Here is a 22,840-nt window from a genome sequence, read left to right as displayed (position 1 = left end):
CTGAAAATGCTGAGGCATTCTATTAGCTAAATAAACCGTGCTTCGGAGGAGCCTAATTAGAGTAGACACGTGCTCTTTAGAGAGCACAGCAGCACTTCACCCAGTCAGACTGCTTCCCTCAGCCTCAGAAGGGCCTTCAGGAGACTCGCTTCAGGGATGACGGTCTTAACAGAGTGCCAGGGGGGACCAGGAGACGCCCTGCCTCCTACTCTGACTCCAGCCCTGCCTCCAGGCCTGCCTCCTGTCCTGCCTCCAGGCCTGCCTCCTGTCCTGCCTCCCGCCCTGCCTCCAGCCCTGCCTCCTGCCTTGCCTCCTGCCCTGCCTCCTGCCCTGCCTCCTGCCCTGCCTCCTGCCCTGTTTCCTGCCCTGCCTCCAGCCCTGCCTCCTGCCCTGCCTCCAGCCCTGCTTCCAGCCCTGCCTCCTGCCCTGCCTCTAGCCCTGCCTCCAGCCCTGCCTCCTGCCCTGCCTCCTGCTCTGCCTCCAGCCCTGCCTCCAGCCCTGCCTCCTGCCCTGCCTCCAGCCCTGCCTCCTGCTCTGCCTCCAGCCCTGCCTCCTGCTCTGCCTCCAGCCCTGCCTCCAGACCTGCCTCCTGCCCTGCCTCCAGCCCTGACGTGCTACAAACTGCAGGCGCTGGATAGACAACGTCTTTGCTTGAGATGTTTCTCACACCTAACTGTGCGAATTCCTGATCGGTCGTCATGAAGGTTGATATGTTCTGGTCAGGGAGTGATCTGATTAGTCGGTCGATATAAAAACCCCTACACCAGAAACAACATTACCACACTGTTACTCTGAGAATCATCAGACAGCGTATGAGCGCGTGGCGTTTCAGTGTTAAAGAGGAGGCTGTTTAGTAGCTATACTGCAGTAGCAGGCTGAGATACTATGCATAGTATTGTAGGCTACTAGGATATAGGCTGCGGCACCGTATGGGGGTTGACACTAGAGCTTTGTGGAAGCCCTGGACAGGATAAGCAGCTTTAGGATAATGAATGAACGGCCGTAGTGGAGTAAGGATGGGGATTCTCCACAGACAGCGGTCAGCCGGCAGGCAGAGAGGATGCACAGCTAAGGAGAATGTGAGGCCGAACCAGCCAGAGCTAAAGGCTTTTCCCCCATGATTCGCGTCACCTTAGCAGGCTTAATGCATGGGTGAATCTTAGAAGATCATATTGCTCGCAGCATGCTACTGTACACTTCAGTGTGCGTCAGCACATGTCAGAGCATATGTCAGGAGTACTCTATATGTCGGCCATTGTATGCCATAGGGGACAGCATGTGTGTAGGCCTGTGTTTATATAATACTGATCAAATCAAAACATGAGACTTCCTAACAAAGGTCTTTAACTGCTGGATATTAATCTTATAAGTAGTCATAGGGGGGGGGGGGGGAGAAATCTGTCATTGTATTATAAACATAATTCTAACATCACATCACTAGCAGAGCCTGGCTATTGGAACATGTAAATGCAGCCCTACAATACAGCACTCCTCTATAGACACTGTTAGAATAAACAACACTATGAATCAGATCAGATTAGGGATTACATTGGAAAAGAGTGCATTCAAGTGCACAAAGCTTAGAGAAGCCATGTAGGAATGAGATTCAAGGTGAAGAGAAAAAGGCAGCTCTGGAATGAGGCAGACAAGCAGGACCAGTCAGTATGAAGGCTGAACTGAGAGACACAATGAGAGAGAGAGAGAGAGAGAGAGAGAGAGAGAGAGACAGACAGACAGACAGAGAGAGAGAGAGAGAGAGAGAGAGAGAGAGAGAGAGAGAGAGAGAGAGAGAGAGAGAGAGAGATACAGAGAGGAAAGGACTGGTGCGCTTGCCTCTCTAATAAGGAAAAGGAGAAAAGTATCATTGTTAATACCGCCTAAAGACCCGCTATTTGAAAAGATGTCTGTTAAAGTCCCAATCACTGCTTAAAAGCACAGATTCAAGATGAGATGTAGTCAAAAAATCCAGGACAACAAGCAGTATTATTAGACTTGGTGGTAAGATGTGTGACACACTGGTCAATAGAGCGGCCATTGTTCTCTTCATCGACCTCCACTTCCTGCTCATCCTCCACTTCCTGCTCATCCTCCACTTCCTGCTCATCCTCCACTTCCTGCTCATCCTCCACTTCCTGCTCATCCTCCATCTCTTCTCTCCCCTCCCCTCCCCTCCCCTCCATCTCCTCCCTCCCCTCCATCTCCTCTCTCTCTCCCCTCCCCTCCATCTCCTCCCTCCCCTCCATCTCCTCCCTCCCTCCCTCCCTCCCTCCTCTTCCTCATTTAAAAAACAACAGAGGATGCTACAGGAAACACCACACCACACACACCACACACACCACACACACCACACACACCACACACACCACACACACCACACACACCACACACACCACACACACCACACACACCACACCAGGAAGTAATGACGATTCATCTTGTGAACACAAACACTGAAGCTCATCAAGCTCATCAAACAAAAACTAACGAGGGACATCAAAGCCTGGACGGAGAACATCTAGAGACAGGAAACGCGTCTCTATGGGTCACTGGCTGTGAGTAGGGAGGAGAGAGACATGGACACCTCTCTGCAGTCTGAAGCCACTGCATCTCATCCACATGAGTGAGTTCAACACTGGAGTGGCTCCTCCACACCTGACACAACAACCAGTCTTCGGGACGCTTCACGGTCTAGCCTCCGTCTCCACTCTGTCCGGAAACCTCAATTTGTCTGTGTCTAGACTTCCCACATCTCAAGTAAACACAGTATTAACAAGCAGGCGAGGTATTGGCAGGCTGTTGCGAGTGTTTCTTTTTTATGCAGCCAAGTTGGCCACAGAATGTGCCTTTAGACTGCAACAGGAGACTGCACCCAAACAACTCTGGATTTGGGCTCAGGTCTAAGTTGTCAGACTGAAGTGCTCCATGATACAGACAGCTCGACCAGCTGAGGGGAGGGCTCCCTAGGAGGATGCACTGCCCATCTGCCTCTTCTCTGGTTCCCCCTGTCCCTACCCAGGAAGTAGCTAGGGCTTGAAGAAGGCTTGTACTTAAATAATAGTAAAACACTGTCTTTCCAGTTTGTATCTACAACTGATAAACATGACTACTAACCATGAATAATTAGTAAAAGGATGGTTGGAGTCATTGCTTTTATACTGTAATCATTTCAGAAGGACGAAAATAATGAAAATGTAATATCTGCATTTATTTAATGTTCTAAATTGCTAAATTAGTATAAATTAATATGGTTTTGCCCTGTAGACCTAGTTATTGATGGTTATCCAACGGCATAGTAATTGTGCGGATGCACTTAACACATAAGAGGTGATGCACGGTTAGTCTCTCAGTTCTGTTGACCAATTAATAATTAAACAGCAGAGCAGCTGACTAACGGCACGGTGACACTGACAGTTTAGAATCCCAGTTATCTCCAGGCCAACCCACACGTCAACACGAGCGATGGGCGCCGTCATTTTACATCATTAAGAGTACAGCCGGTCTCCATTGTATCCCCTTGAATGAAATAAAGCCGTTGTAATAATGCCGAATGACAAACAAGAACCGTTGCTCTGGAGGTTAACTAACCTCCGTTGGGTTATAACCATCAGCGGGTCTGCCTGATAGTATTTCACCTGCGTCTTTTTGGGGGGTTATCTGACATGTTTAATGTTCACATTCATGCTTTTGCAGCTTTCCTGGTTCACTGAGCAGTCAACATTAGTTTGAAAGATGGCAATGAGAGCAGACAGGAGGTTAGGCTATATTTCCCTTCTGACAGATGGAGGGATGAGGAGAGGAAATGAAGAGAATAGAAGCCTGTTTTCTGGCTGTTGTGATGAGGCTGTGAACGTTGACGGCAAATAATTACTGACTTGGTCAAACGGCATGTGTTACGTAATATGCTAACAGTCGGCTATCTGTGTTTGGGAATATATAATAACTTTAGGTAGGCTATAACTAGGTACTAGGCACTACGGGTAAGAAAACTCTGTCCATAGGTAGCTGTCCAGGTGCTGAAATTTGCAAGCGTGCTGTCTCCACACACATTACTACTTTGGAAATGTTGCCTTTTTAGTGGATTTACCTGATTATGTCATCGTTGTGACCCAAGTAAAATTTTTGCTTGTGTTCTCTTGTGTTATACACAACTCCCACGCCGGCGACAAAGTAGACTATTTCCTTGGCCGCGGTATAGTACAGGTTGTTGCGGCACTGATGTCCCCGGTATCCGTACACCCACTCAAGTCGTAGATGACAATTTGGAGCGGTTCTGTCAGCCATTTCTGTACTTCTTTGTCTCTGTCGAGATAATTTTTAAATATGTTTTCATTCAGCAAAAAAGATTTCATTCAAGCCTCTTGTCCTTGGTAATAGTTCCGTTGGAAATGCATCTTGTCCAGAGGAAGCGTTTATATAGGGCATCCGAGTACCATGTGCATGGCAGTTTCGTTGTATTTTTATATTAAATATCTTCCTTTTCTTTAAAGTCGTTGCCTACGTCGAGCTTCTCATAATGAAAAACGAATATCTACTTCTACTTTAGTCAGGTCCTTCAGCCCTGCTCGAGACTGGTCGAAGCTCATGTCAAATCCTACAAAGATGGAGTTCTTGACTTATTTACCAAGCACCGCCCTAAATGTTATGGACAAACAGCCTGTCCAATCACATCTCCGGATTTTCATGTACATTCTGAAGCGATGCTGATGGACCAATGGTATTTATGATTATAATGTTCGTAAATCCTCCTCTAAAGAACCAGTGCGAGCCAATGGTGTGTAGTTTAGACAAGACGCTTTTGGCAGCTGTCAATCAATGATGTGCAACTTGATCATCAAAATTGTATAAAATTGCTTTTAACCAACATAGCATATTTTTGTTCGGTCATTAACATAGTAACCCCAACATGACTTTAATTTATTACTATGTTCATCTATAAATACTGTGGCTACTGCTTTTCTTTGAATAACAGTCATTTATTCACAACTGTTTTTACCCAAATGTTGACAGGTATAGTAGGCCTAATCTCATGCCAAACTTTTGATAAAACTTGAGAGCCTTGTTTATCTAACTCACACACAGTAAACGTAGCTAGCTCTAGTCAGTTGTAGTTGATTTGGTCGCAACAGTTCCTTTCAATGTAGTCTACCATCCATGAAAATGTATTCTTTCTCCAAACGTTTGGATGTTTGATATAAGCTAAGTTTAAAAATAGGTTTGGAGGTGATACGGATAAATACAAAATAAATAAATAAAAGGATTCTCCAGCTATAATGGACGCAAGCACACCTCACAATTTTTACCCAGAAATTGTACACTGTAGTTAAATAAAATACATTTGGTTTGCAGAGATCTGAGGACGTAATGCTTAGAGCAGATTGGACCTCCCCCTCCACCGTTGCTCGGTGACAGAAGGACGCTTCCCGGAGATTGACTGAAAAGCTCTTGGTAATACAGCTAGCCTACCTACTTGAGCAGCAAACCAGTTCAGCTTTGAATTTCTTGCACTAGAAAACACTGTGGAAACAAAAATGGAAGTACCGATGGATCCTTTATTTCTCTCGTGGAGCTATTTTCGGAGACGGAAGTTTCAGCAGTGTTCTGATATTTGTACAAAGATATTGGAGGACAGTCCCTACGACCAGGTAGATGCAACAGTAGCTAATTTAGCTAGCTAGCAACTTGGTTAGCTATAGGCTCACTCTGTAGCTGTATGTAGCGAAAAAACGCTGCTGCTGTCCATGCTGATGGTACTAATCCCGATTAGTGACGAATCCCGTGCAAGGTTGTCATGCATTTTCTTTCTTTAGCCATGACATTCCCTGAATAACACTTTAATTGGGATATTATAGCCCACTAGTAGCATGCATTGGTAACTCATTCTAGCTTGCTGTCTGCCTGTGCAGTATGCTACCAATACTAACGTTAGGTTAGATTGTAAACCTTTCACGCTTTGGGGTCGCTTGTATATGTGTTTTCCATTTACCTCATCAACCTCTTTCATGAATTTGGTTTTTATTTAAATTTGCTAGCCTAGCTATACTTTCAAACCTCTCACCTATCTTCTCAACATTTCATATCGCTGTCACAAAAGGAGGCTGATTCCTCATTACTCATCTCTGAGGTAACACTACTGTCATGTCTACTGTGCTTTACGTGTAGCCATTTTCATTCGTGCTCACAGTCAGAGCTGACGTGTAGTGACGTATCTTCTCATCCTAACATGATTTTCCCGCTTGGTTATGGAAAGGCCGCGTGGAGCCTGAAGACGCGAGCCCTGACGGAGATGGTTTACATTGACGAGGTGGAGGTGGACCAGGAGGGAATTGCAGAGATGATGCTGGATGAGAGCTCCATTGCTCAAGTGGCCCGTAAGTCTGTACTCTCCTTTTTACACCAACACACGATGTCACTGCACATAGTCTCTTACTTTCTTATCAGAGATGGAAAAATACACACATCCATCACGCGAGTTGAAAAACATATACTCATGTTTAAAAAGACTTGGGTAAAAGTTGAAGTGCTGACTACACTTTTTCACTCAAGTTAAAGTAAAGAAGTGTGGGCTCTGACATATACTTAAATAAAAAGTAGCCATTACTTCTACCTGTTACTACTAAACTTCTTAGACTAACATGTTTTTTGCATGGTGTTTCTGATAGGATTGGTCATACATGTTCTTGAGTGTAAATTTAGTGTAAATGAACTTGATTTTAGGCCCAGGAACATCGTTAAGACTCGCTGGCACCAGTCACGGAGGTGGGCCTACTCCTGCCGTCAGGTACGCTGCCACAGCTCAGAACCAACCCTCTTTAGACACTAAAGATACTCATCTAATGCCACCTTGTTTAGTCTGTTGAGCAAATACAGCATTTCCTTCTTTTGTGCAGGCCCATGACCCAGTCCGGACGGCCAATCACAGGGTTTGTAAGGCCCAGTACTCAGTCTGGGAGACCAGGAACTATGGAGCAGGCCATCAGGACCCCGCGCACAGCCAGCACCGCCAGGCCAATCACCAGTGCATCTGGAAGATATGTCCGACTGGGAACAGTAAGTTCTAACCCTTCTCCTGTCTACGGAGAGTGACAGCATGATGTTAGTTGTATGGTGTATTTTTCATGTATTACGAGGAATTAAGTCATTGGCTTTGTGTTTGTGATCACAGATGTAGCTGTAAAGAGGTCATGTTGATTGTGTGGATTGTTAGATGTCAGCAACACCCTGATTCAGTTGTGTCCATGTCTGGTTAATTTACCCAGGCCTCCATGTTGACCAATCCAGATGGGGAATTCATAAACCTGTCAAGACTCAACTTGGCCAAGTATGCCCAGAAGCCCAATTTATCCAAGGTAAACAAGCTTTCACCTGTTGAACAGTTTCTTGACAGTCAGTGAAATGTTGACAACAGGTGTGTCCTTTTCTTGTTCATTTTCACCGTTCTCCCTCCTCAGACCCTGTTTGAGTACATCTTTCATCATGAAAATGATGTGAAAAATGTAAGATACAAATCTAGTTTGACTTTGGACTGTTTCTGTATTACAAATGCTCAAGGACGTGGTGAAAACAGTCTGTCTCTCTGCAGGCTCTAGATCTGGCAGCTCAGGCTACCGAGCATGCTCAGTTCAAGGACTGGTGGTGGAAAGTACAGTTGGGAAAATGCTATTACAGGTAAGTGTACCCCACAGAGTCTCCAGAAGTGCGGTTTTACCCGTATGGCTATACAACATCCTAATGTACCATGTGTTATGGTGCTCTGGTTCAGACTAGGTTTACACCGGGAGGCAGAGAAACAGTTCAGATCAGCTCTTAACCACCAGGAGGTAGTGGATACATATCTTTACCTGGCCAAGGTAAGAGTGAACACATCCCATCGCATGTAGCAACAGATGAACAGCTAGCAGCATGACACGGATCAGCATGATTTATTGTTATGGTGTTGGGTGACTTGGTCCCATCAATGACCTTCATCCATTGCTTAAATGTGTACATTATCATGCTTAATGTGTTTAGTTTTTTAACTGAAAACCACCATGTCCTAAGATTATGATTGTTTTATTCAGGTGTATCAGCGACTGGATCAACCCATCACTGCATTGAACCTCTTCAAGCAAGGGCTGGACCACTTCCCTGGAGAAGTTACTCTCCTTACAGGAATCGCTCGCATTCACGAGGCACGTTGCTTTCCTCACCTCTGTAGAACCCTAGCTTTCTCCTTATTGTGGGTAATGTCATTTTTAGTGTTGGAAATTCCTGTGCCTCGTGGAAAAGACAAGCCTACACGTGGAACAGTCTGTCCAAATGGTATTCCTTTTCCGATTTTACCGCCAGTCATCTGGGCTGATTGTCTGTGCTTCTCACAGGAGATGAACAACATCATCTCTGCCACAGAGTACTACAAAGACGTTCTGAAGCAGGACAACACTCACGTGGAGGCCATCGCTTGCATCGGCAGCAACCACTTCTACACTGATCAGCCTGAGATCGCTTTACGCTTTTACAGGTCAGACACTACGTAGAGATCTGAGGGGGTTGGTTAAAGGGCAGTTCTGTGGGCGTATGTGAAGCAATCTGTGACACGGCTTGTAAAAAAGGCCTGTACAAATAAAATCCTATTTGATTAGAGATGGAGGATGAAAGACTTTACAACCACTCGCATCGCCGCTCCTCGTTTATCAGCGTAGCACTCGTTTCCTCCCTAAGCGAGACGTCGTTCTGTGTTTGCCATGCAGGCGCTTGTTACAGATGGGGGTTTATAACTGCCAGCTGTACAACAACCTGGGACTGTGCTGCTTCTACGCCCAGCAGTACGACATGACGCTGTCGTCCTTTGAAAGAGCCCTGGCCCTGGTGACCAATGACGAGGAGCTGGCGGATGTCTGGTACAACATCGGTCACGTCGCTGTGGTACGTACCGGCTTCGGCCAGAAACACCCTCGGCTGCATGTGCAGTCCACTCATCTCACACAGTGTCAGCAAAACAGTGGGTAGTGACATGAACTTGATTATAGACAAAGAGCATTGTTGGTTTTCTCTCTCTACAGGGAATAGGGGATCTGACGTTGGCATACCAGTGTTTTAAACTGGCTTTAGCGTTCAACAATGACCATGCTGAGGCCTACAATAACCTGGCTGTGCTGGAGTTGCGCAGAGGACGTGTTGAGCAGGTGAGAGGGGGAATAAACCATGTTACGGTTCATTGGATGTGGGAGTTAGAGATGGTTTCCGACTACATTTATTTTAAATATTTTTTCCCGCTCTTTTTAAACAGTCGAAAGCGTTCCTGCAGACGGCTGCATCGTTGGCGCCTCACATGTATGAACCTCACTTCAACTTCTCCACTCTCTCAGAGAAGGTAACTGCATTTTCACGCCTTTTTACACTTCCTTTTTAACCTATTAAACCACCCAAATCAAGCAGTATCTCAGCAAAACAAGCAGTCGTTAACACGAGCTGTCCGTGTCCAGATTGGGGATCTGCAGAGCAGCTACACGGCTGCTCTGAGGTCGGAGGACTCCTTCCCTGAGCACGTGGACACCCAGCAGATCCTGAAACACCTGCGTCAGCACTTCGCTGTGCTGTGAGCTGCAGGGAGACCTGCCTGCCTGACAGGTTGGAGCGACAGAGAGCTCTGTACAACAAATTGTGACCTGGCTCAAGCTACGGAATGTCACTCATTCACAGTCAGAGTTCTGAGAGGTAGTCTTGACAACGTAGAACTCCAACGTCACGTGGATTAACTTGGAGAAGCTGCATTCACAGGAAATTATTGTCAAGAATGTGTTTTACTACTCTGTGGTTTTGTGTAGATGTTTCTTGCCAGATCAGCAGTTGCGGAATTTGAATTATGACTAACCAAAAGTAAGCGGATTGAATTGTATATGAATATTTATTCATTGAAGTACATACTGTATATTTGATAGTTTATTTTCTTAGTACTGCAAAATGTATTGTGATGTGGATATTCATATTGCTATTATCTAGTCTGTACTTTGATGTAGATAATAAAAAAATATTGTTTAAAAGTTTGTCCATAAATTGTAGGGTACCGATTATGTCAAGGGAAACGGAAGTGCACATCTACACCTCCGCTGTGCTTTCTAAGAACCCTGCACCGACTGTCCGAGTTGTACAGTTATCTGTTTACAATTGTTTCTGTGCCTGCATGCGTCACATGAAATCTAGCCTAATCAAAGGGACCATTTCTGATTACTTCTGGTCTACTTTAATGAAAGAAAGTGCATGGCTTTTTGACAACAAATCTAGTAACAATCCTTGCGGTTTACTGTCCCAATGCTGTACACGGAATGACATACAACAATGTACCAAGCATAACGCTCCAACTACGGGTGACATGAAACTTGAGAGTGTTTCCGGGTCTTTAGTGTATGCATGGAAATAGAAAAGATGGACTCCCTAAAGCGTTGTTATACAGTGCAGTATTCCCGATGTGTTTAAAGTTTGGAAAGTAAAAACTGAGCCGTGGAGATATGCGCTTACCCTTATGACTGTGTTGCGTTCTTAGGGAAAGTGATTTGTACCGTTCGGCGACTTCAAAATTCGTTTGGAAATAGACGAGGCCGTGGGACTGAACTGTAGCAGGAGAAATATTTTAGAAACTGGTTGTATCGGTCTACATTGCATTTATCTTTATAGTTTAGGCTATAGTTGTTGTTTATTTGTATTTTTTCGCCTTTTCGTTGTAGGTTAGAAGAGAGGTTTTACTCTTAGACGTTAGGCCTATACTTTTGGAGCGTAGTTTTAACCTAACTAATATTTTAGAAAATGTCACTAGAGGAGTACGAGAGGCATTATGCCTCGCTAAATTCAGATTTGTGCAGCGAGTCAGTCCCTAACCCTATTAGCCGGTCAACGTCGAGCACATACAGCGCTGAGGAGGAAAAGTTACATTACATTCCTATCCGGATTCTTGGAAGAGGTGCATTTGGTGAAGCTACTCTCTACAGACGAACAGAGGTGAGACTAAAACCAAGTTTTCATTTGCCACGAATACATTTTATCTGAGTATCTGCAGTTTGTTTTTGTTCATCATAGTTCTGATTTATTGAGGACAATGCTCTACTGTGCTCACTTACCACTTACCTACTACTAGGCTTGTGAGAAATTCTTCAGTGAGTGCAGTCACTGTTCTAAAGCTATTTGCTTTCCTGTCGTTGGACATTTTACTGTCAGTTGTCTTGGCCCTTATTAAGGAGATCTATAGGAAGTTAAAGCAAATGTCAGCACACTGGACACTTCGTAATCATTTCGTTCCTGCTCGTTTCTGTAGGATAACTCTCTGGTGGTTTGGAAGGAAGTGGATTTGAACAACCTCTCAGAAAAGGAGCGCAGAGATGTCACGAATGAAATCAGCATCCTGTCCATCCTACAGCACAATAACATAATAGCCTACTTCAATCATTTCATGGATAAGAACACACTTCTCATTGAGCTTGAGTACTGCAATGGTGAGACAACGGGGGTGTTTTAGGGATAACCAATTAAATTGCTTCCTCATCTGTTTGCATGTATCCCAACAGTAAAAAACGTAATAAACCTGAATTACTTTCAGGGGGGAATCTGTATGATAAAATCGTTCAACAGAAGGGGAAGCTGTTCAGTGAGGAGGTAGGTTGTCACTGTCCACCATACACCAAACAGATTCAACAATGTCCTGATTCTGGGCCAAAGTATAACTGCATTCATTTTCGGATTAAATCAATTTACTGATTTATTGACATCCTCATATATTGTCATATCGTTTTTGATGTTGGGCAACTGAGCAATATCTGTATGGTCTGTTGTTCCCAGGTTGTCGTTTGGTACCTGTACCAGATTGCCTCAGCAGTGTCTCACATTCACAAAGTAGGGGTACTTCACAGGTAATCTTTAAACATACACCAGAAATATACATATTTTCAGAAATGATTCTTGTTTTTAAGTTTTGAATGACATACCTGTGGTTAACATGGACCAATGATGGACCTCTCCTTTTGTTACAGGGATATCAAGACTCTTAATATCTTCCTGACAAAAACCAACCTCATTAAGTTAGGTGATTACGGACTGGCCAAGAAGCTCGACTCCCAGTTTGCCATGGCTGAGACTGTGAGTATTTGTGTTAAATTTGTGTTGGGTCACTCAAATTATACCACAGGCATTCAACCATTAAAGCACATGATTTATGTCTAGATTGTTTGTGCTCTTTCGACTCTAGTGTGTTGGAACCCCATACTACATGTCTCCTGAACTATGCCAGGGTGTCAAATACAACTTTAAATCTGACATCTGGGCCATGGGCTGTGTCCTGTTTGAAGTGTTAACCCTCACCAGAACATTCGATGCAACGGTAAATGTTCTGCTCGTGGTGCATCCCACTGTACTCTGGGGTTGCTTGTCCTCGATTGGCTATCGTACGATCACATGGTACTCTGCATGCCCTGTATGACAATCAGCAACGGTTGATGAGGAAGCTACTTGTCATGGGTTCAGATATTGACTGTGTGGCACAGCTGAGTTGAAGGGTCTTTGGCGTTTGTGTCCTCGTAGAACCCTCTGAACCTGTGTGTGAAGATAGTTCAGGGAAACTGGACCATGGACGTGAACCCTGATCTTTATTCCTCAGCGTTGATCAAGCTAGTATATGAGTGTCTGGATCAGGTTAGTGGAAGCAGGGCTTTCTGTGGCATTGAAACACTGGAATGGGCAGTGCTGAAAGTCCTGATGGTTCATAGTGATGTATTTCTGTAATGTATGTTTGAATCCCAGGATCCGGAGAAGAGACCGACATCTGACCAGATTCTTGACCAGCCAATCATATCCTGCTGCAGACAGTGAGTGTGGTGAACGAGTTCACTGGAGCGAGACACAGATAGAATCCAACTGTATGCGTCAGGTATCAACAATTGTGCTATTTCAGGGAGCTGGAGGAGAGAGTTATCTTGCTAAACTCAGCGATGAAGAAACCAAAGTATGTTTTACTGGTTCAAAACCACAACTTACACAACCTTTATTTTTCTGTCAACAGATATTTTCATTATATTAAATACATTTTGAAAGAGTGAACTTTGGATAGATAATGCTGCTGTTCATGTGTAATAGTTTATTTATTTTTACCAAGGTTGAGCAACGTGACAGAAAGTCCTGTCGCCGTGGTGACCACACGCTCCAGAGAAGTGTATTTCTGGGGTGGAGGGAAATTCACCCCCCAGAAGTTGGATGCGTTCAAAGGAGGCAGCAGTGCTCAGCACGTGTGCGCAGGAGAGAACCACTTTGCTGTGGTGACAGTGGAGAAAGAGCTGTACACCTGGGCTGTAAGTCCTGTCTCTCATACTGTCTGTCATCTGTCACAACTCAAGCAAGGCGTGTCTGAACGTACATGTCTGAGGCCCCTGGTTATGTTGCATGATCTGCCTGTTGGCCTGGTTTCGAAGGTTTGAATGATCTCGGATGGGTATAGCTTAACGGTTAGAGCATTTGCTTGCAGATAGGTCATAGGTTCAGATCCTACCCTGTACTCTACGTCACTTTGGATAAAAGCTTGATAAATGAGTACATCGTTTTTCTTATCCCCTCCCATGTCTTTTTAGAATGTACAGGGTGGAACCAAGATGGTGGGCCAGTTGGGTCACGGGGACCAGGCCTCGTACAGGCAGCCCCGCAAGGTTGAGAGGCTCCAGGGCAAGGCTGTCCGTCAGGTGGCCTGTGGGGCGGACTTCACCGCCTGCGTCAGCGGTGAGCACGTCTGGGTGGAGCCATTACACCGTACTGGTCCAGAGAATCAGTTTGTCTTTAACGCATGAACAAAGAGTCAACAAGTTCAAACGAAGCTCAGATCACATTTGACACTTTTGGATGCTCATGTGTTGTCTTAGACGAGGACCAGATGTACATGTTTGGGTCGGACTACTACGGCTGTATCGGGGTGGAGAACGTGCTGGGCATGGAGGTGCTGGAGCCGGTTCTGCTGGAGTTCTTTGAGGAGCGTCCGGTTCGTCAGGTGTCCTGTGGAGACAACCACGTGGTAGTGCTGACCCAGAGCGGAGACATCTACTCGTGGGGGTGTGGAGAGCATGGTACGTCGTCACAGCACTGTCACTACTGTGGCCAGCACCACCTTTGCATCTCACCATGCTTTACTGCTTGTGACCAGTAGATGGTGCTGGCAGTCTTGAAATGTACAGCCCAACCTCAACTCTCTCGTCATCTTTATGTCAGAAAAACATGCACTGTTCAAAATGTGACCCAGTAATACCACTGTCACGTCTGCTATCCAGGACGACTTGGCTTGGACTGTGAGGACGACTTCAGCTCTCCTATGCAAGTAAGATCCCACTCTTTAGCATTGATTGTACATCCCTCCCCCCCATGAACGCTGCTCATGTGTTCGGCTGTGGGGCAAGGGATAAGAGTACAGACCACAGCTTAGATGTATACACCATATGGTGTTAAGGGCTCACATAGTGGCTTATATCTAACTATGGAGTCTGGGTTGTAATCGGACTAAGGCCATTTCCTACAAATCATCCCTCCACTCTCTTTCCCTGCTTTCCTGTCTCTCTCCAACGGTCCTATCAACAACAACAAAATAAGTTTAAAAAAGATATATCTTTAAAGGCTCATATTGTAAATGGTGCTGCCCCTGTGCTGTGTTGGCTGGTGTTCCCAGGTGGAGACCCCTAAAGGAGCCACCATCTCCACCGTCTCCTGCGGCTGCGATGGAACCTTCTTCCTGACGGAGTCTGGCAAGGTGCTGGCCTGTGGGAGCAACGAGCTGAACAAGCTGGGTCTGAACCAGGGCTTCTCAGGACTAAAGAACCACCCTGGAGAGGTAGGGAGACACTCAGACACCGGACAGACACTGTTCACACCACTGACTTCAAATCATCAACAGAAATAAGTGGTTCAGTATTACCTTTCATGCTTCCTCCAATAGCAAGGGTACCAAGGGATACCGTACACCACCACTCTCACTCTGGTCAAGCAGCTGGCCAGGTTTAAGATCCAGGCCATCTCTCCTGGGAGGAGCCACACCGGAGCTATCGACGGTAACAACATCACACTCTGTGTCCGCACAACCAGGAAGGTACACAGTGTCGTTAATGTGCATCAAAGAGCGCGTCTAACAGATGTGTGACTTTCCAGAGCGCGTCTAACAGATGTGTGACTTTCCAGAGCGCGTCTAACAGATGTGTGACTTTCCAGAGCGCGTCTAACAGATGTGTGACTTTCCAGAGCGCGTCTAACAGATGTGTGACTTTCCAGAGCGCGTCTAACAGATGTGTGACTTTCCAGAGCGCGTCTAACAGATGTGTGACTTTCCAGAGCGCGGGCGCCTGATCACCTTCGGGTGTAACAAGTATGGGCAGCTGGGAGTGAAGGACTTTAAGAAGCACCAGGGGGTCCAGCTGCTGGTGGGGCCGTTCGGGGGAAAGGTGGTCAGCAAGGTTTCCTGTGGAGATGGCTTCACCATCGCTGCTACTGAGGGTTAGCTAATAACAGCTTCTTTGTTGTCTTTTATTTACGATGGCGGTGCTGTATTGTTGTTGGTCATCCTGCGGATAACAGATAAGACACTACCTAGTCAGGAACAGGATAGCCTGACCTTTTTTGCCTGTGGAAGGATATCGCTGTAAGATCGATAATAAGTTATTTCTGTACCGGTCTTGCAGACAATCAGATCTTCGCCTGGGGAAATGCAGGAAATGGCCGCCTGGGAATGCCCCCTGATAAGGGCTTTGGCTCGGAGGTGTGCCCCGCCTTACCCAGACCCATCTTTGGTTCTCTCCACCACGTCCCAGACCTGTCCTGTCGTGGATGGCACACCATACTGATCATGGGTCGGTCCTCACCAGACATCTCCACAAAACACTCCCAACAAACTGTTTGTAGTTTATCAAATACCAACCTCATATTTCTCCTTGCAGAGAAGGTCCTCAACTCTAAGACCATCCGTTCCAACAGTAGTGGACTTTCCATCGGTAGTGGTAAGTCAGGTGCCTTATGGATGATAAATAATGTGATTGTTTTGAAAGGGGTTTGACAACGGAACTAAGCACTGTGTCTGTGTGTGTGTGTGTGTGTGTACGCAGGGCTGGGCCCAGTCTCTAGCTCCACAGTGGATCTGGACATGGAGCCAGGTGCAGAGACCGGGGTGCGTGACGCCGGTCTGGGGGGCACGGTGGAAGCAGACACGGAGGAGCGTCGCATGGAGACCTCGGAGATGCCCCTGGGGAACCAGACTGGAGACAGCTCCTGCCCCTTCTGGCTGCGTAAGGTGGGCACGCCACGCCTCCAACCTCTCGTCTGTAAAGCCAGGGTCTCAGAGGGATGTTACATCACACACCTGTGTTCCCATCCGTCCCACTAGGAGCTTCAGGACGCTGAATTCATACCCATGCCGGAAGATTCCAGAGGCTTTGTCCCTAATCCGCTGGCTCCGTCCTACTCTGAGAGTGTCACTCTGCCGTACGAGGAGTTGCAGGAGTTAAAGGCTGCAGCCGCAGCTGCTGCCACTGGGAAAGCTCTCTCGGTAACGATGCGTCCGCCCCCAGGGTTACCCCTGTGCTGCCTGCGTCCTTTGTGTTAATGTCACAATATAAAACAGCTGTGTCTTCTCTCTAGACCGCACGCATGGGCTGTGACAAGGCCGGGCTGGAGGAGGGAGGGGCTTGTAAGAAAGGAGACGCCGTTTCCTGTTGCAGAGCCAGTAGTGAGATTGCGCAGGTGGGTGAAACACGCATTCATGTTGTTAAGAGACGTGGAACTTGTTATTTGTTTGGGTTTTTTCCACTGTTGACCTCAATCGTTGACTCCTCCTTGTCCAGCTGAGAGAGACTGTCAGCCGTCAGGAGACGATGATCCAGAGACTACAGAAACAGGTACGCTCCAGTCATCCTGGCCTGGTCAGCCCCTGCCACAATCTCTAGTGACCAGAGGTTCTAACTACTTTTTTAACTCCTCATTGCAGTTCAGTGACCAACTCAGCGAGAATGAGAAGCTCTGGATGGCTATCAACCAAATGACCCTGAAAGAAACTGTGTCTGAAAATAACAGCGACCAGCGATGTGGCCCTGGGCCCGCAGAGGCAGGAGGGAGCCAGAGCCCAGAGGACAGACCTGCAGGGGCGGGCACGTGAGGGCCGCCCCCTGCTGCTCTACTGTGTTTGGAGGGACTGTGGCTCTGCACGCCCAGACCTATAGATGGAGTTATTCAGACTCAGGTCAGGACAAGAGTAGGACTATATTATCTTCCAGCTCCTTCTGATAGGACATGTGTCCGTTACAGGCTGTTAACCATGTCAGCAGGCCGCCAGGGGGAGATGAGGGGAAGGTTCAAAACCTCTGCTGTCCTCATTGAAACAGCTTTTGCTTAATTAGTAGTGGCCATTGGGGGATTGAAGGTTGCAGAATGAATACAATCAGGGTTGAACGACTATATAGTATTTGTGGTTTTCTGTCTGCATGATCATGCTGTGTTTGAATAGATAGAACAATTGCTTTTACTCCACATTGAAAGATACTTACAGGCATGATAAACTTCAGTAAAGCTGCAGCAGTATTCGGTTTTATAGACTGACTCAAATACTGGTAGTATTCAACATCGGGAACCCAGGTATTAGCAGTGTTAATCTAGTCAATGCCTTGGTTTTAACGCTGGCTCAGACTGTCAACAAAGGTCTACATAACATTGTAGCTCTCATAACCATGGATATATCTTATCACATTTCATATCACATTATAAGGTGCTTCGCATTTATAAGAGCCCTAAATATATATTGTACCTGTGTGTATGGTGTGGTATATTGTACTGTTTTTCAGCTGTGGTTATCAGCAAAAAAGGCAGATTAATCAGGTCAACATCTGTTTCCAATGTGAATCTAAAAACGAGTATATCTTTTTTATTCTTTATCTTGCACTTTTGATGTTCTTCAAAGGCTAAATACCAAACAAAAAGAGTATACTAAATATACCTTAGTCGACTTACCCTTTTAAATGTAATGTACCATGGGCGTTTTGTTGTCATAAGTGAGTGGAAGAAAGACATGAGCAGAAGATGCCAAAATGGGAAATGTATGACGTTGCTATTGATTTCACTAAACTACTGATGCAATAACAACAATTTAAAATAGAATATGTACATTTGCCTTCTAAAGACATATTATTATGATAAATGGTGTCATATTTTTTATCATCAGAGTTTTTCTTTAGTTTGATATGTTTTGTTGTTCTTGTTATTAAGGCGTTACAATCTTTTTATTTGGGCTGTGTGAGATGCTATAGCGAGTTGTGTAGTCATCTAAAACGGCTAATAAGTTCACAACCTTGTGGGTTAGTGTGTGGTCAAATTGCACCGATTAACACTGATGGAACTTTATATATCAATGTAAGTACAAAATGACGTATTAATCTAAAACCAAAGATGGATTGTAGACGGATCCTAAGGACCGTTCCCTTCTCCATATATTTGTTGTTCTATGTCTACATATTCAGCCCATACTGTATTTATTAGAGGCTTCCTATCTGTAAGGTATTGAGTGTCCAAAAATATTGTGTGCAAGATGTTACAGTGACCTTATTTGCTACCATCCATAGATTCACCTTTACTTCATGCTTTGTGTAAAGAATAAATCAGCCAAACCACCATTGCTGTCTGATTACTGTGAAACTGTTTAAGGTCACATAAATGCTTATCTACATAGTCATGAATCAATTTACAATCAGTTTATTGTCATCTGAGCAAGGAGTCACATGACAAACCCACTGGGCAGATCTTGAATCCACCTGTTTATTGGCAGTATGAACATGTACAAAGCACACCAAAAAACACAAAACTGCTGAGCTTGAATGAAGCAATGTTTGTATTGTCCCAAGATACAATGAACACGCAGTCTCATCAGCTGGTGGGGGGAGGGGGCACAGGGCAGGCGGTGGTGGTGGTGGGGGGGGCACAGGGGAGGAGGTGGTGGTGGTGGGGGGGGCACAGGGGAGGAGGTGGGGGGGGGGCACAGGGGAGGAGGTGGGGGGGGGCACAGGGGAGCTGGCTGTCATGCTTCACCCTCCAGTTGTTCTTCTTCAGCTGAGATTTAAAGTACAAGTCATGTCAACCACAAAAATTAGGGTGGGGTTATGGTCAGGACCGCCGGGGAGGCGCCCGGGGATGGGGTGAGGGGCGGCGGGGGTTAGGGTGGGGGGCGGAGGGGGTTAGGGTGGGGGGCGGCGGGGGTTAGGGTGGGGGGTGCCCGGGGTTAGGGTGGGGGGCGGCGGGGAGGCGGTGGGGGGCGACTCTTGATGTTCTGACATTTGGGGACATGTCGCTCTGCTGGCCCTGGAGCGAACCGACGCTCACAGTGAGGACAGGTGACGTAATCCGGGTCTTGGATGGATGGTGCCGGCTGTGCAGAACCACCATGCGCGTGTTGCATGTTACGCAACAACTGTGCATGCTTCACCCTCCAGTTGTTCTTTTTCAGCTGAGATGTAAAGTACAAGACATGTCAACCACAAAACATTACAAATGATATGAATTAGATTCACCATGTCTCACCAACACAAAAACAATATTGATGAATATAAATAGGTACCTCTGGAGTCTTGCTTCTCGTGTTGGTTTTCATGAACTCCTCCAATTCTGTCCCTTTGGCTCTGTGCTTGAAAGAGTCGTAAACTTGGCGGTTGGACTTCTGCATCTTTTCACAGACCTGGTGGTGCTTCTCCAGTCTCTCTGCAAGAAAATGTCTCTGGCAAATCTTGCAAGCGATGAGCAGGGGAACATCATCACGCGTCTGTTCCAGGCGAAGAGCATCTCGCCGTGGCCCGTTTGACTGAGGATTAGAGACTGATGTGGAGGACAACTCTGGAGGTCTCCTGTTCTCTGTTCCTCTATGGGCAGGTTGCTGGTGCCCATTCTCCTGGATCCTCCCACGAGGAGCCAAGTCCTTTTCCCTTCTCTTACCATCCCTCACCACGTACCTCTCTCTGGATCTCTCCCACTGGTTTTCCCTCTGCCAGTCTAGGTCCTCCTCAGCCAACTTCCTTCTCTCCTCTTCTGCTCTCGCTTGTTCCTTCTCCCACCTGTGCCAAAGCAGCTTCTTTTCTCTCTCCAACCTTATCTCCTTTTCATTCATGTCTCTCTCCACCTCGTGCCACTCTCGCTCTCTCAGCCTGTCACTCCTGTGCCCCTCCCACTGTCTGTGCCCCTCCCACTGTCTGTGCTCCTCCCACTGTCTGTGCGTCTCCCTCTCCTGATACACACCCATCTCCCTCCTCCTCCTTTCTGTATTCCACTCTGGCCTTTTATTTGTCTCTTTGTCCCTTATTTCCCATCTTTCCCAGTCCTCCACAGGTGTTTCATGAACTCGTCTGTCTTTGTTCATTTCCTCCCTTTTCTCCCTTGGCCAATCCGTATCCAGGGTTTTCTCTCTCCTTAAAGACTTCTCCTTTATTATCCTCGCTTGGCCTCCTCGCTCTAAATCCCTTCTCCTGTGCTCATCTGACACCTTATTTTGAACCCATTTGTTTATTTCTTCTGCTGGTCTCCTCGTATATCTCTCCTCCCTCCTGTGTTTGTCGTCACCTGAAGCAACCCTTTCCCTCTGGCTCTTTAGTTTCTCTCCGGTCTTCCATAGCTTGTTCTGGATCATCAGCTCCTTCTTATGAATTTCCTTTGCAAGTCTTCGTTGCTCGTCCGACAGCCTCTCTCCCTTTAATTGTTGGGGTCCAGTATCATCTTTGCCATTATTATACTCCTCAAACGATGGGTAAGAAATCTCTTGAGGTTTCCTGTTCTCAGTTTTTCCAGATCTTCCGCTGTATTCTCGGAAACCTCCCGATAGGGATGGAACACTGGGAACAGGCAATCTTTGTACCTCGTCCTTGGCACTGACCGACCGTTTGTGGTAAACCGGTTTTAGTGGAAAAGCCCGGTCCAATCCATCCACTTTCCTTACAAGCATACTGTCTGACTCAGGGTCAAAGTTGCCATTTCTCCATCTAGAGCTGTATTGCCTTGGAGGACAATAATTGTTTTGATCAAATGTCTCTTTGTTTTTTTGCTGCCATTCGTTAATAGCAATTATCTCTCTATGTCTTCTGTCAAAAGATTTTTTTTGAAATCCAGTTTGACTCTGATGATATAGCCCACCTGAGTCCTTCTTCAACACAGCTGGGAGTTTTTCCAATATCATTTCTTTGTTAAGGGGAAAAGGGGTTGTAAAGTGAGGATGTGGAGTTCTCTCCACCCAAGTCAAAGGCCCACTCATATTCCCAAACAGCTTTAGCCTCGAAGTTTAGGCTAGTAGGCTAGATAAAACTTGCTTGACTAAGTCAGATCAAACGAATTTATTTTGCCAGTTTATCTGGAATCTATGTAAATAATTCAGACTTTATCAACTTACCAGCTCTCCCTCTTGGATTGGCATATTTTTCCTCAAGCTTCTTATTCAGCATTTCACGGATAGCAATTTGAAGGTATAGCTATCTACGACAGAATGAGGTCGCGCTAGCAAACAAACGTTTTATTAGCAGTCACACACCTGTTTGTTGGTATACGTTGCTTAGAAACGAACAACTCGTTTGAACAAAACGGTTTCTAATAGGCTTATAACTTGGCCGGAAGTACCAGACCCCGGATATTACGACAAGCGCAAACGAATGAATGGTTCATACAGACCATTCGTTCATACAGACACTGTTCAACAGGCTGTGTTTCTGTGCTTTAGTCAGCTAGCTAGCTGAGGTAAGAGATACATCAATATTATTCAAAAGGATTTATATATATATATATGAAATGAATTACAGTGTTATACAGTGCTTCTTGTAACAGCAAACACATCTGGCATGTCTTCTTTTAGTCAAAGACGTTTGTGATGTCTGATGATGGAGCTGACCTTCTATCTGTGGATTATGAAGTATTTGGTAGAGTACAAGGCGTATTCTTTCGCAAATATACACAGGTAAATCTGAAAACCTAAAGGTAACAATAAATCTTATGGTTTCCCAAAAGACAATCACAAAAATATTTTACCTCAGAACCTGACCGTATAGGCTTTTCCTAAAGCAGTGACAGAGAAACATTTTCTATTGTGAAATGTAGTTTAAGATAGTGTCCATAAAACCAGTCTTTGTCAAATTTGAAGTTTGAAGTATTTGAAGTTTAAATTATGGTTTACGGAAGGCTACATGCATATTGCATCCCAACAATAGAATGTCTTATTTACGTTTCAATTCGATTTTCAGGCAGAGGGGAAAAAACTAGGTCTGGTCGGATGGGTACAGAACACAGAAGCTGGAACTGTGCAAGGACAGCTTCAAGGACCAAGCAGCAAAGTTAAAGAAATTAAGGAATGGCTCAAATCCACCGGAAGTCCCAAGTCACAAATTATAAAAGTAGAGTTTAAGAATGAAAAGAAAATTGAGAGCTTGGATCACACAACGTTTAAAATAGTTCGCCCTTAAATGCAGCTAACAGGTTGTGGAAAAATATGTGCTTTTGAAAAATGAGAGAATTCTTGAAATGTGTAAGTTGTAGATATTAAATAGAATGCTGCTAGAATACTAAGGAACTTTAAAAAAAAACTATTTATGATGTATTTAAAGTATGTGTTAACGCACATTAAAACAACTAAAACGATAACTCAAATTTGTGGTCATTTTTAATTATTATGGATTCACCACATAATCACTCTTTCAGCTGAAGAGGGCAGTTTGGGCAAAGAGAACATTCGTTTAATAAATTAGGATCGTCCGAGGGTTTTTTTAAATCTGTAAATAGTGCTTGGTTTATCCTAGGCTCATATGATTTGCCACTGTGTATTTAACTTGTTCTCTTAGTAGTCTAAACATTTGTA

At 45.5% G+C, this 22,840-nt stretch overlaps 5 protein-coding genes across 6 annotated transcripts in view; 3 read left to right on the top strand and 2 right to left on the bottom strand.

Moving 5' to 3' along the window:
* Window positions 1–4,576, bottom strand: part of eml5 (EMAP like 5) — a 41,465-nt gene extending 36,889 nt beyond the window's left edge. Inside the window, exon 1 of the mRNA XM_047047862.1 lies at window positions 4,085–4,576. Within this exon, the coding sequence (XP_046903818.1) occupies window positions 4,085–4,281 (197 nt within the window). The 5' untranslated portion in view covers window positions 4,282–4,576. The remainder of the gene's footprint in view (window positions 1–4,084) is intronic.
* Window positions 4,577–5,429: 853 nt separating this feature from the next.
* Window positions 5,430–9,972, top strand: ttc8 (tetratricopeptide repeat domain 8). The gene is made up of 14 exons (XM_047048947.1): window positions 5,430–5,642; window positions 6,248–6,368; window positions 6,715–6,778; window positions 6,888–7,047; window positions 7,257–7,346; window positions 7,449–7,493; window positions 7,580–7,665; window positions 7,760–7,847; window positions 8,058–8,168; window positions 8,358–8,497; window positions 8,727–8,901; window positions 9,039–9,161; window positions 9,266–9,349; window positions 9,462–9,972. The coding sequence occupies exons 1-14, from the start codon at window positions 5,529–5,531 to the stop codon at window positions 9,576–9,578; spliced, it is 1,518 nt and encodes a 505-aa protein (XP_046904903.1). The 5' UTR covers window positions 5,430–5,528; the 3' UTR covers window positions 9,579–9,972.
* Window positions 9,973–10,348: 376 nt separating this feature from the next.
* LOC124486295 (serine/threonine-protein kinase Nek9) lies at window positions 10,349–18,638 on the top strand. The gene is made up of 23 exons (XM_047047958.1): window positions 10,349–10,971; window positions 11,285–11,462; window positions 11,567–11,622; window positions 11,806–11,876; window positions 11,997–12,102; window positions 12,212–12,343; window positions 12,544–12,654; window positions 12,763–12,827; window positions 12,914–12,964; window positions 13,115–13,307; window positions 13,584–13,728; window positions 13,869–14,069; window positions 14,271–14,317; window positions 14,663–14,824; window positions 14,930–15,041; window positions 15,319–15,480; window positions 15,666–15,833; window positions 15,921–15,980; window positions 16,086–16,270; window positions 16,364–16,525; window positions 16,618–16,719; window positions 16,821–16,874; window positions 16,964–18,638. Exons 1-23 carry the CDS (start codon window positions 10,780–10,782, stop codon window positions 17,129–17,131), a joined length of 2,883 nt encoding a protein of 960 aa, XP_046903914.1. The 5' UTR covers window positions 10,349–10,779; the 3' UTR covers window positions 17,132–18,638.
* A 575-nt stretch (window positions 18,639–19,213) lies between these two features.
* Window positions 19,214–21,584, bottom strand: zc2hc1c (zinc finger, C2HC-type containing 1C). Of its 2 annotated transcripts, XM_047048577.1 has the most exons (3): window positions 21,389–21,584; window positions 19,577–21,180; window positions 19,214–19,465 (listed from the first exon to the last, which is right to left on the bottom strand). In XM_047048577.1, exons 1-3 carry the CDS (start codon window positions 21,438–21,440, stop codon window positions 19,241–19,243), a joined length of 1,881 nt encoding a protein of 626 aa, XP_046904533.1. In that variant the 5' UTR covers window positions 21,441–21,584; the 3' UTR covers window positions 19,214–19,240. The 2 variants fall into 2 exon arrangements, with proteins under 2 accessions (XP_046904533.1, XP_046904526.1); XM_047048570.1 differs by lacking the exon at window positions 21,389–21,584 and having other exon boundaries at window positions 19,577–21,253.
* A 71-nt stretch (window positions 21,585–21,655) lies between these two features.
* On the top strand, window positions 21,656–22,730 carry acyp1 (acylphosphatase 1, erythrocyte (common) type). Its single transcript, XM_047050343.1, has 3 exons — window positions 21,656–21,729; window positions 21,845–21,946; window positions 22,230–22,730. The coding sequence occupies exons 2-3, from the start codon at window positions 21,860–21,862 to the stop codon at window positions 22,446–22,448; spliced, it is 306 nt and encodes a 101-aa protein (XP_046906299.1). The 5' UTR covers window positions 21,656–21,729; window positions 21,845–21,859; the 3' UTR covers window positions 22,449–22,730.
* Window positions 22,731–22,840: the final 110 nt, after the last annotated feature.

Source organism: Hypomesus transpacificus, chromosome 3 (genome assembly GCF_021917145.1).
Source record: "Hypomesus transpacificus isolate Combined female chromosome 3, fHypTra1, whole genome shotgun sequence".
NCBI lineage: Eukaryota > Metazoa > Chordata > Actinopteri > Osmeriformes > Osmeridae > Hypomesus > Hypomesus transpacificus.
The sequence above is the reverse complement of the archived record's forward strand: the minus strand, read 5'-3'. Positions and strand labels throughout refer to the sequence as shown.

Bases quoted from the DNA above. Each gene is read 5' to 3' on its own strand.
- LOC124486295 (XM_047047958.1), top strand. From the start codon at position 10,780: ATGTCACTAGAGGAGTACGAGAGGCATTATGCCTCGCTAAATTCAGAT. The intron at 10,972-11,284 runs GTGAGACTAAAA...TCGTTTCTGTAG, and splicing joins CTCTCTACAGACGAACAGAG to GATAACTCTCTGGTGGTTTG. The intron at 15,834-15,920 runs GTCGGTCCTCAC...TTCTCCTTGCAG, and splicing joins GCACACCATACTGATCATGG to AGAAGGTCCTCAACTCTAAG.
- ttc8 (XM_047048947.1), top strand. From the start codon at position 5,529: ATGGAAGTACCGATGGATCCTTTATTTCTCTCGTGGAGCTATTTTCGG. The intron at 8,902-9,038 runs GTACGTACCGGC...CTCTCTCTACAG, and splicing joins ACATCGGTCACGTCGCTGTG to GGAATAGGGGATCTGACGTT. The intron at 9,350-9,461 runs GTAACTGCATTT...GTCCGTGTCCAG, and splicing joins TCTCCACTCTCTCAGAGAAG to ATTGGGGATCTGCAGAGCAG.
- acyp1 (XM_047050343.1), top strand. From the start codon at position 21,860: ATGTCTGATGATGGAGCTGACCTTCTATCTGTGGATTATGAAGTATTT. The intron at 21,947-22,229 runs GTAAATCTGAAA...TTCGATTTTCAG, and splicing joins TCTTTCGCAAATATACACAG to GCAGAGGGGAAAAAACTAGG.
- zc2hc1c (XM_047048570.1), bottom strand. From the start codon at position 21,253: ATGAGTGGGCCTTTGACTTGGGTGGAGAGAACTCCACATCCTCACTTT. The intron at 19,466-19,576 runs GTACCTATTTAT...TTTACATCTCAG, and splicing joins CGAGAAGCAAGACTCCAGAG to CTGAAAAAGAACAACTGGAG.